Source organism: Anguilla rostrata, chromosome 3 (assembly GCF_018555375.3).
Source record: "Anguilla rostrata isolate EN2019 chromosome 3, ASM1855537v3, whole genome shotgun sequence".
NCBI classification, from domain to species: Eukaryota; Metazoa; Chordata; class Actinopteri; order Anguilliformes; family Anguillidae; genus Anguilla; species Anguilla rostrata.
In genome coordinates, this window is record NC_057935.1 from 72,889,385 (window position 1) to 72,905,752 (window position 16,368).

At 53.4% G+C, this 16,368-nt stretch overlaps 2 protein-coding genes across 4 annotated transcripts; one reads left to right on the forward strand and one right to left on the reverse strand.

Moving 5' to 3' along the window:
- The first annotated feature begins 1,742 nt into the window (after window positions 1-1,742).
- LOC135251882 (popeye domain-containing 2-like) lies at window positions 1,743-5,341 on the forward strand. Of its 2 annotated transcripts, XM_064329743.1 has the most exons (5): window positions 1,743-2,039; window positions 2,187-2,917; window positions 4,017-4,125; window positions 4,463-4,906; window positions 5,248-5,341. In XM_064329743.1, exons 2-4 carry the CDS (start codon window positions 2,421-2,423, stop codon window positions 4,889-4,891), a joined length of 1,035 nt encoding a protein of 344 aa, XP_064185813.1. In that variant the 5' UTR covers window positions 1,743-2,039; window positions 2,187-2,420; the 3' UTR covers window positions 4,892-4,906; window positions 5,248-5,341. The 2 variants fall into 2 exon arrangements, with proteins under 2 accessions (XP_064185813.1, XP_064185812.1); XM_064329742.1 differs by having other exon boundaries at window positions 1,743-2,917.
- Window positions 5,342-6,089: 748 nt separating this feature from the next.
- On the reverse strand, window positions 6,090-14,425 carry LOC135251883 (kelch-like protein 9). Of its 2 annotated transcripts, XM_064329745.1 has the most exons (9): window positions 14,147-14,425; window positions 13,803-13,900; window positions 12,392-12,441; window positions 11,422-11,797; window positions 11,100-11,232; window positions 10,560-10,750; window positions 8,903-9,701; window positions 8,297-8,410; window positions 6,090-6,875 (listed from the first exon to the last, which is right to left on the reverse strand). In XM_064329745.1, the coding sequence occupies exons 3-9, from the start codon at window positions 12,394-12,396 to the stop codon at window positions 6,382-6,384; spliced, it is 2,112 nt and encodes a 703-aa protein (XP_064185815.1). In that variant the 5' UTR covers window positions 12,397-12,441; window positions 13,803-13,900; window positions 14,147-14,425; the 3' UTR covers window positions 6,090-6,381. The 2 variants fall into 2 exon arrangements, with proteins under 2 accessions (XP_064185815.1, XP_064185814.1); XM_064329744.1 differs by lacking the exon at window positions 14,147-14,425 and having other exon boundaries at window positions 13,803-13,983.
- Between the last annotated feature and the right edge of the window lie 1,943 nt (window positions 14,426-16,368).

The window sequence follows — 16,368 nt, forward strand, 5'->3', positions numbered from 1 at the left end:
CTTTTCAGGGGGGGGGGGGGAGGTGGGTATGGGGGAGGGCACAGACCTGGCCCACAATGGGACCTGGTTTAGATGAAGAGCAGGAGTAAACATGGTCCCATTTTAACGGCCGCATGCAGAGACCCTCACTGGAGCGAGAGAGCACACTGATCAGAAAGGAAGGAAGTGTTCAGTTTCTCTGCTGCTATCCTGTGTGGAAATGAGGGCTTCTTACAACACAAGGATTTCACAGGTCCTGACAACCCCAGCTGCCATGTGAACACACACACTCACATGCATGCACACACACACACACACACACTAACATGTACACACATACACACACACACATGCACACGCGCACACACACATACTCGCATGCACATGCACACACACATGCACACGCACACTCACACACGCACACACACACTCACGCACGCACACAGACCTTTTCTTGTGTTGTCTCATGCTGAAGAGCTTTCAGTAGAACCAGGTTCTGGTCAGTGAGTGACCTCAGTGCTCCCCCACTAACACTGTACTGATTACTCTCTCACTCCCAGTTCATGCGCATGCTGGACTCCAGCAGCCGTTTGAGGTAAAGCCGGTTCTGCTTGTGACCTCAGTCCACTGAAAACCAGCTGTCTGTATCCTCCATTATACCGGATCGTTCTCTGGAGAGCCACATCTGCTGGCGAAAGGCCAGCTAACTGAGAGTAACATAAAAGCCGCTAACCGTTGTGTTTACGTGTTTACAGGCGTTTAGCAGACGCTCTTATCCAGAGCGACTTACATTGCATCCATTTATACAGCTGGATATATACTGAAGCAATGCAGGTTAAGTACCTTGCTCAAGGGTACAACGACAGTGTCCTACCGGGGAATTGAACCTGTGACCTTTAGGTAACAAGACCAACTCCTTAGCCATTATACTACACTGCCGCCTATATGTTATGCACAAGATGTGAAGTGAAATAAGGGTACGAATGCTGTGTATGCATAGCTGTGGGCCTAACATAGCCTCTCCCTGCCAGCTCTCTCTGTCTCCGTAAATAGCAGGTAGGACCTCTCACTGCCCCCCCCACAACTCATTATCCCCTGTCACTAGGGAAACACACTGGTCCTGTCAGTATGAGAGTGTGCCCGTGTGTGTGTGTGTGTGTTTGTGCATGTGTGTGTAAGTATGTGTCATGTGTGTGTGTGTGTGTGTGTTTGTGCATGTGTGTGTAAGTATGTGTCGTGTGTGTAAGTATGTGTCGTGTGTGTGTGTGTGTGTGTGTGTGGTGTGTGTGTGTGTGTGTGTCTGTGTGTAGGTGTGTGTGTATGTGTGTGCACGTGTGTGTGTGTGTGTGTATCTGTGTGGGGGTATCTGTGTGTATGTGTGTGTGGTGTGTGTGTATGTGTGTGCACGTGTGTGTGTGTGTGTGTATCTGTGTGGGGGTGTGTGTGTGTGTCTGTGTGGGGGTGTGTGTGTGTGTGTGTGTATCTGTGTGTGTGTGTGTGTGTGTGGGGGTGTGTGTGTGTGTGTATCTGTGTGTGTGTGTGTGGGGGTGTCTGACACCTGACCTGCCATCTAGACTTCACATCTCTAAATGCCGTCCTATTTCTGCCCTCCCCATGTCTGTGATGTCTGGTCGGGGGTCAGGGTCGGGGGTCGGGGGTCAGAGGTGGCTCTGTAGGATGTGGGTGTGGTCTCACCGTGTGTCCCGGCTGAAGCTGTGGGGGCTCCTGGGTGCGCCCCTGAGAGCAGATCAGGGTTCCCCACCCCTGCTCCCCAACTGCTGTGGCACGTCTGCTTTCTGTCAGCATGCCCCCCTCCTTCAGTTTCAGCTCCAAACATGGTCATCCCTCTCTCTCTAACCCTCTCCCTCGCTCCCTCTATCATTCTCCCTCTCTCTCTAACCCTCTCCCTCTCTCATAAACATTTTGACATGAGATTCCTAAACCCCTCTGCAAGATTAGGGAGGGGGGTCGAAGAGAAGAGAGCGAGGGAGGGGGAGAGAGAGTTTCGGCACTGAAAGTCTGACTCTGCCTGAAGACGTCCATTTCAGCTCCTTGCTTCGGTGAAAACTCTTAGAACGCTTTAAGAAACAGAAATTTTTATTTCCACATTTTTCATTTAACCTCAGAATTGATTTAGTAAATTTGACAGAACAGCTTGGAGGAATAACCATGGACTCTTTCTTGTGCATAACTCTGTCTTTTTTTAGATGAAGCGGTTTCACTTTCTGTCTTTTTGGGAAGTGGACTCGCCTCTTCCGGGCGTTTCTGACGGGGTGTTTTCGTTTCCACTGAGAGGTTGGGAGGAGGTTGAAGGGAGGGCACGTTTCACTTCTGCAGGTTTCTGCTGGCGTCCGCGCGCATGAACACACTTCTGTTCTTAAAACTGGAGGCTCTGCTGTTTATATTTATGGATATAGTTTTATAGGGGGGGGGTTGCGAGCATGTGGGAGGGGAACTCCTCTCTGCTGTGGGGCCTGGTTCGGGGGCCCCCGCCCCGCCAGGACTGGGCTGACGGGACGGAGGACGGGCTGTACCAGCTGGGGAGCGTCCTGCTCGCGCTGGGGTACATGGGGGGCAGCGGGGCATTTGGGGCGGTGTACACGGTCAGCTGCCTGCTGCTGGCCTTCCTGTGCCAGGCCCTGTGGGGCTGGCTGTCCGTGTGCGCGGCGGGCGTGCTGGCATGGGGCGTCCTGCTGGGGGCGCTGTGTTTGCTGCGGCTGGGGGGCCTGCTGCTGCGGCTGCGCTGGGACGCCCTGCCGGGGGGGGAGCTGGGCGCTCTGTACCGGGCCGTGTTCCGGCCCCTGGGGGCCCCCCCCGCCGCGTTCCGCCGGCTGACCCAGGCCTGCGGCGGCCGCGTCTGGGCGCTCGGCGAGGAGCAGGACTACGCGCAGGAAGGGACCACGCCCATCGACCAGCTCTCCTTCCTGCTGTCGGGGAGGTGAGTCCGCCCCGCCCTCGCTCTGCTCTGGGGGCTTGAAGGTACCAGGAGCTCTGCAGGCGTTCTGTCCTCAGGGAGGGCCGTTCGCAGGTCCGCGATCGTGTCCGGACCGCTGCAGCGCCGACCGTACCCAGCAGCCCCACAGCCCACGGGCAGCGGGAGCATTCCCAGGATTCAGCTGGGTCTGGGGCTCTGTCCAATCACTTATTTCACCTCCTCGCATCCTTTCCTTGCTTCCTTAGCTCCACGGAAAGGACGCAAACGGAAAGCCCTTCATCAGTGTGAAGACGAGGCAGTTGGGGAGAGGTCGATCAGTTACACATCACATGTTCTGAAAAAAATACTTCTGTAAAGCATGCGCCCGTGTTTCCTTGCAAGTAATCTTGTCCTTAAAGAGAGAAATTACCTTATACTCTTGTAAAATTGGTTTTAAATGTATTTTAAACAATGGGTTTGAGGTATCTAATCTGCCCCAAACTGAATTTTGACTATAAACATATGAAACTCCTCATTAAAATAATGAACATCTGTGCGAAAGCAGCGATTCCACCCTGAGCTTCTTCTGCCTCAGGTCTGCAGCCAGGCAGCAGGGTTATGGACCACAGGCCTGGGAGAGCTGGGAGAACCACTGTCCTGATTTAGTATGATAATTAAAGTTATCTTTAAAAAAAAAAAAGGTTTTTAGAAAAGCTAAATATGGCCTTCTAATCATCGTGCAGGTTAATTGGCTCAATAGACCCCCCCCCCCCCTTCCCTCTCATTTGGCCCCCAGAAGACCCCAACGAGAATGAGATTCTGCCTCTCAGGTGGCTTGGTATCCTGGCAACTACAATCTCTCTTTAGACTCTAGACCTCTTCACATGCAGTCATACGCTGTAAGAACTCTGTGTGCAGCTAGTTTACTTTCATTGAGAACTCACTGAGATCAATGAAAACTACCTTAACTACCCAAGTACAATACAACTAAATTCTACACCTGATCTCCTTCTCTCTCTCTCTCCCCCCTCCCTCTATCCCCCTCTCTCTCTCTCATTCCCCCTCTCCCCCCCCTCCCCCCTCCCCCCTCTCCTCTCCCTTCCTCCCCCCCCCTCCCTCTCAGGGTTCGAGCGTCTCTGGACGGCCAGTTTGTTCAGTACATTTTCCCCTTTCAGTTCCTGGATTCACCTGAGTGGGAGTCCCTGAGGCCTATGGAGGAGGGGAAGTATCAGGTAAGAGAGAGAGAGAGAGAGAGAGGGAGGGACAGAGAGAGAGAGGGGTAGAGAGGGAAAGAGATGGGGAGGGAGAGAGGGAGAGAGAGAGAGAGGTAGAGAGGGAAAGAGATGGGGAGAGAGAGAGGGAGGATGAGGAGTTATGAATACCACTGGCAGTTTATCATTAGTGAATGTGCTCCTTGTAGAAGTGCCTGTTGTGGCAGTAATGCCCATACTGTGCTGTGTGCTATAATCACAGAGGGGCGATGTGAGCTTTTAACACGTTCATCACTTTTGTGTGTATTGACCTTTGACCTCCCGTGACCCCTGTGTTGACCTCCTGCTCCTGGGCCAGGTGACGCTGACGGCGGAGACGGACTGTCGCTATGTGACGTGGCCGCGGCGGCGGCTGCAGGCGCTGTTGGCGGGGGACCGCTACCTGGCGCACCTGTTCTCCGTCCTGCTGGGCAGCGACATCGCCGACAAGCTCTACGCCCTCAACCAGCGGCTCTTCATCAAGCACGGCCTCATCCTCGACATCCGCCTGCCCGGCCTCTACTTCGCCCTGGCCCCGCCCTCCCCCTCCGCGGACCCCTTCTCCGCCCCCCCGCCAGCGTCAGGGATAGGCTCGTCGCCTGGCGACCACGGTGACCGTGGCGACAGCCGCTCCCGGTCCAGCCCCGCCCGCACCACACCGCCCCCTGGTGGGGACCCCCCCGGTCTGGCCCTGGAGGGCTTCAGCGAGGTGGCAGGGGGGAGTGCACCACTGACGGGCAGTACCTGAAGTAGTGGATAGTAGGTAAGAGGACCTGAATTTTGACGTTAGCTTGGCGTGCTGGAAAAACAGTGGCGCTGAAAGTGGTTAGAACAACTTCAAAAGGGAGAACAGTATCGAGCGATTTGAGTCACACCACATTTAGTCAGCTTATTGAATGACATGAGCGTGAGGACGGTTGAATTTTGAATGCAGCCAAAGCAGCCGAAGCAGCCGAAGCAGCAGGGTGTATTCTGTGTAAAATGCAGCTGTTTGCATTCATTTGGGTTTCGCATTCGAAGCCTCGCTCTCTGCCTCCTCTCTTTATTGCTCATAGGTCCATCCCAGCACAGAGCGATGACATCATGTCTTTATCCATTCCACAGGCCACACCTCCTCCTGGATCCTCCCCCCCCCCACTCCCCCCACTCAGAGAGAGGCGGGGCACTTCTCGCCCCCACGGACACACCCACACTGTGGGACAATTGGACCGTACTCCTGGAGGGGTGGGGCCTCCACCTGTCAATCAGCACAGCTGTTTAAAGGCTGCCGAAAATGTACCGTTACAATAAACACAGAATGTTTCTCTATAAAGCTCCAAAAATATTCACTCCATCTCTGCAGCGTTAATAATTTGCAAACAATACAATAAAAGTACACTGTATTTATTCATCATATTTGAGCTAATCGGTGTATATGTTTGTGTGTGTCCTTATGTGTGTGTGTTTGTGTACGTGTGCGTGTGTTTGTGTACGTGTGTGTGTGTGTTTGTGTACGTGTGCGCGCGTTAGTTTGTGTTTGACCTGGCTGAGTGACTGTGTGTGTTTGTGTACATGTGTGTGCGTGTTTGTGTGTGTGTTTGTGTGTGCGTGTGCGTGTGTGTGTACGTGTGTGTGTGTGTGCGCATCAGTTTGTGTTTTACCTGGTTGAGTGGCTCTGTATGCGTGCGGTGTGTGAAATGCACTCTGCTTTCTGTAGGTCACATGACCAGGAAGCATGACTCAGACCTTCCTCTGTCTCTGTATGTGGGCAGCTTTACACTGAGGGGGAGGAGCCTGTGGATCTGGATTGTGAGGAGGAGTTAGGGGCTCTGGAATAAGGGGAGGAGTTTAGAGCTTTGGTGTGAGGAGGAGGGGTTTTAGAGCTATGGAGAAGGGGGAGGAGTTTAGAACTTATGAGGCAGAGAAGTTTAAGATGAAAGATAAGGAGAAAATGAAAAATACCTCAATTTATTTTTAAATAGTCAATTTCTTTAAGCAGGACCAAACAAATCCAAACTATGATATAATGATATTTTGGCATAGTTTTGTTTATTAATTATTTATAAAAATGTTTTTAAAAAACAAGGGGAAAATAACACTGAAGCACAACCAGCAGTGGGTCCCATATGAAGAGGGTGTGGTCACTGATGCTTTACTGGCCAGTCTGCTCCTCTCCTGTTCTTAGGGATTTAATTTCTCTCCAAACCAGCCTGGGTCCAGCCAAACCCGCCCAGCCGCCCCCCTGACCCGTGCCGCCCCTCAGCCAGAGGGCATGTCCAGGGGGTAGTGGTGGGCGTGGCTCTGCAGGGGGCTGTGGGTCGGGGGGAGGGGCATGGCGCAGATGCGGGCTCCGCCCACGGGCTCGGGCACGCCGAAGGCCTCGTCCCAGGCGTCGCGCTCGGGGTCGTAGCGCTGCACCGCGTCCACCATGCAGCGCCCGCGCCACTGGTACCCGCCCGCCACGTACAGGAGCCCGCCGAACCAGGCCACGCCCGCGTCGCTCTGGCCCAGCGCCATCGGGGCGGCGGCCGTCCACTGGTCCGCCGCGGGGCTGTAGGCCTCCACGCTCAGCACGTCGGCGTAGTCGCCCTCCCCCACCGGGGCGTTCCCGCCCAGCGCGTACAGCCGCCCCCCCGCCGCGCTCATGCAGTGCAGCCCCCGCGCCGCCGCCATGTCCGCGCACCGCCGCCACTCGTCCTGCGCCGCGTCGTAGCGCCACAGATCCTTCCGGAAGGTGTCCTGCGTGATCCCCCCTGCGAGCGAAACCACACGGGGGGAAGGCGTCAGAACCACAGATACTCCAAACACACCAGATACCCAGCGCCTGGGCTCTCTCAGGCCTCCTGTACCCACGGGGGGTTGCCGTCGGTAACGGGAGTTTCTGGGTTCCAGTGCAGTGCAGTACCGGCTAATAACTGCCACAGTAATGTCCTCCATTAAAGCCCATCAATAATATTCATAAGAGGGGGACTGATGGACATGATACAGCTTCATTGGTAGGGAGTATGTATAAAGTATATTTATCCCCTAATTTGAGTTGGCCTGTTGTGAATATCTGCTCCACAGGAGACCAAGCACTCCCAAACACTCTCCAGAGCTGGACCTGTGATTGGTTCCCCCTGGGCGAGGACCTTGATATTTAACTCTAAGTGCAGTCTCTTGGATGGTGTGGACTGAAATGTTTGAGATGCATAGCAAACCGGAGACGCTGTATTTTACTGTACGGATCACCGTTTGCTGCTTACTCAAGGGAGCCCCAGCTATGTCCCGCCAGGAGGTCAAACCTCCTCTGCCTCTGTCTATGCTACACTGCTTTTTACCCTGCGGTTTTACAGATTCTGGTGGTTATTTTGACCTGTTTCTACTCTCTGTGTGCTAATGATGCGGACGCATGGTCCAGCTCTTGGTCTGGGAAGTGTTCCTACCGCAGGTCCACAGTAGGCACACACAACCTGAGAGCGTAACCCTGACGACCACAGCCACCCCACAGCCACGTCCAGAAGGGCCGTACCATTCATCAGCAGCGTGAGTTGTTGTGAGTTTTTGCCCACTTCATTATTACGTATTTAACAGTCTGTGAGAGAAAGGACTGTTACCCTCCGCGTTCTCCCCAAACGTTCTCACAGAGGTTAGCGTGTCCCGAGCAAACAGGAAGTGGTGAGAAGCCTGTGAATCTCCTCTATGAGTACACGGTTATCAGCAGCCCCGCCCCCCTGCTGACCTGCCCACTCACACACAGCACCGGTGTGACAGCGCTGACCGCATCTGCAAAGAGAGGCGGCTTCGCGCCTTCACCACATTACACCACGCACCCCCCCCCCGCCCCGCCACCCCCTACCCCCCCACCGACCCCGCGCTGCTACCTGCAGCCTAACCCAGCAGCCCTGAGGGGAAGTGTAGGCTCTTCCTGGCAGAAATGGTCAATTTTATAAACTGCGTATTAAAGAGAAACACTTGCACCTGCTTTGTGGCCACATGGAGACTTTGGATAATCTCCTTGAGGACTCTCACTGAAGCGGTGTTTTGGGGTTTTAAATGAACCTCCCCCTACATTTACATGCAGAATTTCCACAATTTTTCAGCTATTGCTACATTTATTGGCAGCTTTTACAGATTTTGGGACACAGTGTGAAGAAAAGCTTCTGTCTCTTAGACACAGGGGGGGGGGGCTCACCAGAGATGTACATCAGCTGCTGGTGAACGGCCCCCGCGTGTCCGTAGACTGGCTCGGCCATCGGGGACACGAACGTCCACTCGTTCCTGCTGAAGTCATATCGCTCCACAGAGTCTGTGTGAACAAACAGCGCACTGCACTGAGCAGGAAGCACAAGCTCCACAGTGTCTGTGTGAACAAACAGCGCACTGCACTGAGCTGCACAGTGTCTGTGTGAACAAACAGCGCACTGCACTGAGCTGCACAGTGTCTGTGTGAACAAACAGCGCACTGCACTGAGCTGCACAGTGTCTGTGTGAACAAACAGCGTACTGCAGAGCTGCACAGTCTGTGTGAACACAGCGCACTGCACTGAGCTCCACAGAGTCTGTGTGAACAAACAGCGCACTGCACTGAGCTGCACAGTGTCTGTGTGAACAAACAGCGCACTGCACTGAGCTGGAAGCACAAGCAACTGCTCCTTTCCATAAATGTATTATTATTATTATTATGATTATTATTATTATTATTATAAACACAGCTGTAATTAACCCCAGAGCCAGAGCCCCGCCCACAGGTCAGCGTGAGGACGGCGTGTTGCCGTGCCGACGGCGTGCGGCCTCTCACCGAGCTCGCCGCTGGCGTTCCTGCCCCCCGCAGCGTAGAGCCGCCCCCCCAGCACGCTGAGGTGGAAGAAGGTGCGCTTCTCGCCGAGCGGCGCCAGCTGCAGCCAGCGGTCCCCGCGCGGGTCGTAGCGGTACGCGCTGTCCGTCGCCGTGGCTCCCTTGCTGTCGTACTGCCCCTGCCCCCCCACCACGAACAGGAAGCCCCCCAGGACCGCCACGCCGTGCTGGTACCGCGGCTCGTCCAGCGGCCGCAGGGCCCGCCACACCTCCGCCCCGTCGTCGTAGTAACAGAGCTGGCGGGACACGGCCAGGTGGCGGTGCGTGACCCCGCCCAGCAGCAGCAGGTGGGCGGAGTCCGAGCGCAGGCGCGTGCGCTCGCTCTGCAGCGCCGGCTGCAGGAACGGCAGCGTCTGATAGGAGGAGGCCTCCAGCAGCAGCTGCGCGCAGGCGGGGTCGCCGCGGAGACCGGCGTCCTCCTGCGAGATGCGCAGCAGGTCCGCGGGCGCCATGAGCGGGAAGCGCACGCGGCTCATCAGGGCGTGCGTGTGCGCCCCCCGCCCCGCGGGGTCCCGGTCCAGCCAATCACGCGCCACGCGGTACAGCTCCACCTCCGTGAAGCCCCAGAGGGAGTCGCTGGAGAGGGCGTGGCTCAGGCAGGCCGCAGACAGCTGCAGGTGCCGCCCACTCTGCACCAGCGCAGAGAAGTTTGCGCAGACGAACTCCTGCACCCGCCCCAGCACCTCCTCCAGCTGCAGCTCCACAGCGACGGACCCCACCTCCACACAGTTATCTACAGTGAGCTGCACGCACGCACACACACCCACACACGCACGCACACACACCCACACACGCACGCACACGCGCACGCACACACGCACACGCACACAGGCACGCACGCACGCATGCACGCACGCACACACGCACACACACACACAGGCACGCACACGCGCACACACACACACGCACCACACACACACACACACCCACCACAGCACACACACACACAGGCACACACACACACCACCACACACAGGCACACACACACACAGCACACAGCACACCACACACACACACGCACACCACGCACGCACACAGGCACACACACACCACAGCACACACACACACGCAGCACAGGCACAACACACGACAGACACACTCACGAAGTATTGCATAAGAGAAACTCACGTGCGCTGACCTTCCTCCACCCCTCCCTGGCTTCGACCCCAGTCCCACCCCTCCCTGGCTCCACCCCCAGTCCCACCCCTCCCCGGCTCCACCCCCAGTCCCACCCCTCCCCAGATCCACCCCTCTGCCCCAGGCCCTGCCCCTCCCTAGCTCCGCCACTAGGCTCACCCCTCTCTGCCCCTCCCATGCTCTGCCCCAGGCTCCGCCCCTCTCCGCCCCTCCCATGCTCTGCCCCAGGCTCCGCCCCTCCCCAGCTCTGCCCCAGGCTCCGCCCCTCTCAGCCCCTCCCCAGCTCTGCCCCAGGCTCCGCCCCTCTCAGCCCCTCCCATGCTCTGCCCCAGGCTCCGCCCCTCTCAGCCCCTCCCATGCTCTGCCCCAGGCTCCACCCCTGGTTCTGCCCCTCTATGACTCCGCCCCCAGGCCCCGCCCCTCCCCAGCACCGCCCCTGGTTCCTCCCCAGGCCCCGCCCTCACCTCGCTGCTGAGCAGCTGGTTGCAGAGCTGCAGCACAGGCTGCACCTGCAGGTATCGGGCAGCCTCCAGCGTGTCCTGCAGCGAGTCCATGTCCAGCCTGAGCCCGCCCGTGTACACAAAGTCAACCATGGTCCTCAGGCCCCGCCCACTCACCCCCTGCAGCTTCACCACACTCTCCCCTTTCATCTCACCTGTCAATCAGAAAGAGAGAGAGAGGGGTCAGGGCCTTTTCTGACTGATTACATTCAACAAAAACATTTATAGGTGTATGTGTATGTGTATGTGTGTGTGTCTGTGCGTGTGTGTGTGCGTGTGTGTCTGTGTGTGGTCATGTGTGTGTGCGTGTGTGTGTGTACGTGTGTGTGCACGTCTGTGTCTGTGCGTGTGTGTGTGTGGGTATGTGCGTGTGTGTGTGTACATGTGTGTGTGTGTGTGTACATGTGCGTGGGCATGTATGTATGTTCTACACCTTGACTGTACCTGTGATACAGGACGCTGAGGAAGACGTACCTGCGATACAGGACGCTGAGGAAGACTTACCTGTGAACGCTGCTTTGAAGTATCCGCTGGCTGAGGCCATGATGACGCGATGCACAGGGAGCGTCTCGCTGCCGTCCCCCGACTCCAGCGTGACATCACACAGCGTCTCATCAGAGCGGAAGTGCTCACACCCCTGACACAGAGCAGGAGAAATACAACTCCCATCAGCCCCTGGGGCAGAATACACCACTGAAATAGGACAGCTAGAATGGCTTCATCCAAAAGCGATGGCAGGTTGTGGCGGACTGAAAGGACGTTTCTAATCAGCAGTAGCCCTCAGGTCGCCAGTGTTCCCACTCAGGTGAGCAGAGCCGGTCCTTACCTTCAAGATGGCGGTGGCGTGCCCTTTGCTGAGCAGCATTCTGGTGCTGGGTTCAGGGGTGAGTTCTGGTGGATTGGAAGTGAGCTCCAAAGGTTCGAGGGTGTGATCAGAGGGTTTGGGGTTGAGTGGGGAAGGTTTGGGGATGAGTTTGGGAGGTTCTGCAGTGAGTTCTGGGGGGTTGGGGTGCAGTGGGGAGGGTTTGGGGAGAAGGACAGGGGGTTTGGGGGGCAATGCAGGGGGTTTTCCGCGAAGTTCTGGGGGATCGGGTGCTGGTGCCCTTGGGGTTGTGTTTGTTGGTTTTGGGGACTTCCTCAGTGACCCAAAACGGGCCGGGAGGGACATCTTCCGGTACAGCCTGCCTCCCTCACTATTGCTCCTGCAACACAAGGGGCAGGGTTCAGAGGTCAAAGGTCACCACACCGGAGCTAAGGAACAGAGACAGACAGAGAGAGACAGAGACAGAAAGAGAGAGAGACAGACAAAGATGAAGAGAGAGAGAAACCGAGACAGACAGAGGCAGAGAAAGGGAGACAGACAGAGGGAGACAGAGAGAGAGAAACCAAGACAGACAGAGAGAGAGAAACCCAGACAGACAGAGGGAGACAGAGAGAGAGAAACCCAGACAGACAGAGAGAGAGAAACCCAGACAGACAGAGGGAGAGAAAGAGAAACAGACAGAGCGAGACCTGCATATTTGCTTTTGGGCTGAGTTAGGGTTGTTAGGCATGGTGTAAAAGTGACCTGCGTGCCCGTGAGTAATGAGGAGTGAGTGTACCCCACATTACCTTCGTATTCTGAGTTCTGTGCATTACTGCTCCTTCACAGTGAGGGTGTGGTCCGAGGGTTTGGGGTTGAGAGGGGAACGGGCTTTTATGTTTACGTGGTGGTTACTGGAGGTTGTCTGTAGTGAGCTAGAATTTTGTAAAAACTGCACATGACAAAAAATGTATAAAACCAAGAAAGAACTCACCCCATTTTTGCTGTTGCTTCAAACTATTCACTGAAGGTTCAAAATGTTTTCTACGAGAAAGACATCTTAGATTAGATTCAGGTTTTTTAAAAAATACATTTAAAAAAAAAAAAAAAAAACAGAATATAGCCTAATACCCAAATACAAACCTAATTATGTGTATGGCTCTGCTAGTAATGTGGAAATAACATTTGAACGAGTCAGTGCACATCTTTAGACCCGCAACAGGTAAGTGAAGCAGGAAGTGGGATAACTAAGATATCTATGTAACTCCAAAATGGCCGACACTGGGTAATTATACACACGGATTGGCAGGAACACGCGAGGCCACTGTTAACCTGTGGTGACACTGGGAATTAAATGTCATTTTCAGTACGTTCACAACATTTAAAAACAAAAAATTTCAGCCAATGGGTTTTCAGAAGAAAATGTAATCAGCTTAGACAACAAAGTTATAGAATATCAGATGATGGCAAACCCTTGTCTTGAGATTGATCATAATCATAACTGATTTATATCCGTTCTACCATTTCACAATTCATTGCTATGGAAGCACATTCAATGAATTTGTTAATTAGTAATTAACTGGTAGTAATTTGATTTGAATTGTGTGGTCCTTACACAGTACCATACCTAACGATAAAGCGAAGACTTTTTGCGAGAAGGGTTCCAGCTGCTCTTCTCTGGTCTCTGCGTTTTGATCTCAACAGTAGACAGTAGAATTTAATAAAAATGTTTATTTAATTCAGCTCCTTTTACAGATAGGTTGTCACACAAATTGCTTTCACACCCCTCTGCTCTCTGCTTGCTCTGTTGCTGACTGTAATAGATGTCCACTTTCTGTGCTTACTGCCATTCTCATTTATCTAAGAAGTGCACTCATGTACTTTGTTTTGTAAGACGCTAAAACGGTAACGTGCCAGACCGTGACAGACCGCGTCAGGCTTTAATGTGAGATAGCATCTTCTGCCTCCAGTCCGCCTCCAGCGCCGGTGCGTGGGTCTGCTTGCGCCCGAGGTGGAAGTTTCCATGTCCACAGCGCGAGTTTAGCGCAGCAGAAAGGCAACCGCATCACACGCAGCCACAGCAGTTACTGCTGCTTTGAAGCTACTCCGGCTACTGCAGCTACTGCCGCTAGCGCAGTTCTGCGACAGCCAGTCTCTTTGCTGCTGTTAATCTCCATGTTGAACCGAAGCCCCGGTGGTGATTTGGTTTTTTTTTTTTTTTTTTTTTGCGCGTGATGTTTGTTCTTTCAAAGCCACCCAAATTCGCTAACTGCATCGTTCACTCTCGCGGCGTTTCTAAAGCGCGGAGTCGCGTCCTTCCGCGCACCTGCCAGCCAGTCCGGTCCCATCGCGGGGGGGAGGGGCGGGGTGGTTTGGGGAGCCGTGTTTCAGAGGACGAAACTCACCTTCCATGCGCTCCGTCTCAGCAGGGCCTCTCTCCTGGTGTTCCCGGCACCTCCTTCACCTCCTTCACCTCCCGCCGTTGGACTGAAGTCTCACCCAACTGCGACCGGTGACAAACATACAACATCAAAACCAACCACAGCATGACATGCTGACTTCCTGTTTCAACTCCTGTGGCCACAGAAACAATAACGTCCACAGAGATGGGAGTGAGAGAGAGAGAGAGAGAGAGAGAGAGAGTGTGTGTGTGTCATACCTAGAGCAATTCTGTCAGACCTGGGCACTGACAGTAAGTTACGCTCTTTGTAAGCCATATTTCAGGGAAACAGGTGCCAGCTACACTTACCTGGGTCTGGTGATTAGTGCTTCAGGGAGTTTCAACAAGGCAATAAATGCACTAAGGCCCTGTTTCACCCACAGTGAGGTGCTTCTGCTCTGTTCCTGTGCTGGCCTCCAGGGCTCCCAGAGGGCCACAGAGAAAGCGAAAGTGCTGTCAGTCCTCTCGGACGAGGGCCTTCGGGGGTCGACGTTCCTGAGCGGTCAGAAGCACGGCTTCCCTTAGAGCTGCACGGGCAGGTCTGTGAGCTTCAGTGTGGAGAGACTTTAAATGCGTATGACCATGACTTCAGCTCTCCCCCGCCGCCCCCCACGCCCCCTCCATCTCTCTAACCAGTAAATGTCTTCAAGGTTCAGTGTGGTGTGACAATGACCTCAATTCTCCCTCGCTGAACAGAGAGGTCTGGTTGGAGGGTGTGATGTAATCACTGTCTGAAGACAAACAGACACACACAAACACACACACGCATATGCACACACACAAACACACCCACAGGCACATGCACACACAAACGCATATGCACACACACACAAACACGCACAGGCACATGCACACACAAACGCATATGCACACACACACAAACACGCACAGGCACATGCACACACAAACACACACACAGGCACATGCACACATACACGAACACACACGCAGGCACACACGCGTACATGAACACACGCACAGCCTACAGCAGAGGCCTGGTTTCAATAGAAAATGAAGACTTAAAATTCCTCGTAAAACCATTACTGTTACCATTACTGAACTCAACCTTTAAAAGTATTGTTTGTTTAGAATAAGCTCTCAATCCTGCATAATCCTACTCATGGACCAAGTCTTAGGTAAACGAATAGGCCTACACACAGAAACCGATCCTCTAAAATACGAATACAAAAACATAAAACAGAACCAAAGTCACCCGGAGAATTTTTTCCAGATGGCACGAGCAGATTTACGCACACTGTCTGTTTCCCGTGGCAACCCAGCACGGTTTTCAACAGCTCCAGCCTCGAATAATTTTTGAGGTTCATTAGTCTATTCTAAAAACTGAAGAACGCTTTCATGAAGATGTGCTGCTCTGTCATAAAAAGAAAGGGACTATCCAAAAACCTCACGTGCTTCTTTTGATATCTAATACCGTCGTTCGGCGCACACTGTACAAAAATATAATGCATATAATTTCCTTAAGTGCTGCGTATTATTTATTCACCCGTGAAGTGCGGTCGACTTTCACGTATTCGTCCCCTCGCTCGCTTTCTCTCATGTCAGGGCTAGTTTGCTTTGTTCATTCAACTAAATTGTTTCTGTCCTAAACAATTTGTCATTAACTCGCCTTCATGTAATTCCTATGTCTTTTCACTAGAGGGAGACCTATACAAAGCATCCCCCTATCTGTATTTGCGACCATTAAAATCAAAACGATGAACTCAGGGTGTGTCTTTCAATCGTCTCGCAATCACACGTTTGCTGTCACAGTTGGACGTGTGTGACCAGACCGTCTCCTTAACAGAGTGAACTGGTCTGAACCGGGCCTGTTCTGGTTTATATTCTGAATTCTGGTTGTGGCTTAACCAGTCCAACGTTGACATATGCTGCTCCACTCTCCACAGAACTATCTGAATATTTTGGCTCCCCTTCAAACTGCTTGATTGCTCATACAGGGGCACATACTGATGTAAAGTGAGCAGCAACTAGAGCATATGATTAGATATTAATAAACTGGTGTTTTTTTCCCCCCAGGAGTGGAGTAATTCAAACCTCTTGTTGCTTATGGACCATGAAACAGAATCCCACCCCAGGAAAAGACTGGAATGTGATACCTAGTGCAACAGAATACATACAGCTTACAGCATGCCTACATTTCCCCTGATATTGCTATTCTTTGCTTTTGTATATTTCACTGTCTATATCAACACACAGTGAACATACAGTATCACTAAGAGGGCACTGGCAGTCAGCACTAAAGAGCTCATTTGACTCAGACTGCCTATAGATTAAATGGCCAGTGAAAAGCAACAATATGTTTTGGGTTTGTTACAATGATGTAATGAGATACTAATCTCCTGTAAAGTACTGAGAGAGACAGAGAGAGAGAAAGAAAGAGGAGCAGGAGAGGGGGATGGGGGTGAGGGGGGAGAGAGGGGGAGTGAGAGATTGGAAATTCTGCCACAGCAACAGCAAAATAATCTCCTAATCAAAACGCTGAATTTTGTCTTGCCCAGACTGGCTCCGCCCAA

Coding starts and splice junctions, on each gene's coding strand:
- LOC135251882 (XM_064329742.1), top strand. CDS start 2,421: ATGTGGGAGGGGAACTCCTCTCTGCTGTGGGGCCTGGTTCGGGGGCCC. Junction 2,918..4,016: donor TCCTTCCTGCTGTCGGGGAG/GTGAGTCCGCCC, acceptor CCTCCCTCTCAG/GGTTCGAGCGTCTCTGGACG. Junction 4,126..4,462: donor TGGAGGAGGGGAAGTATCAG/GTAAGAGAGAGA, acceptor CTCCTGGGCCAG/GTGACGCTGACGGCGGAGAC.
- LOC135251883 (XM_064329745.1), bottom strand. Junction 9,702..10,559: donor ACCAGCTGCTCAGCAGCGAG/GTGAGGGCGGGG, acceptor GCGTGCGTGCAG/CTCACTGTAGATAACTGTGT. Junction 8,411..8,902: donor GAACGCCAGCGGCGAGCTCG/GTGAGAGGCCGC, acceptor TTGTTCACACAG/ACTCTGTGGAGCGATATGAC.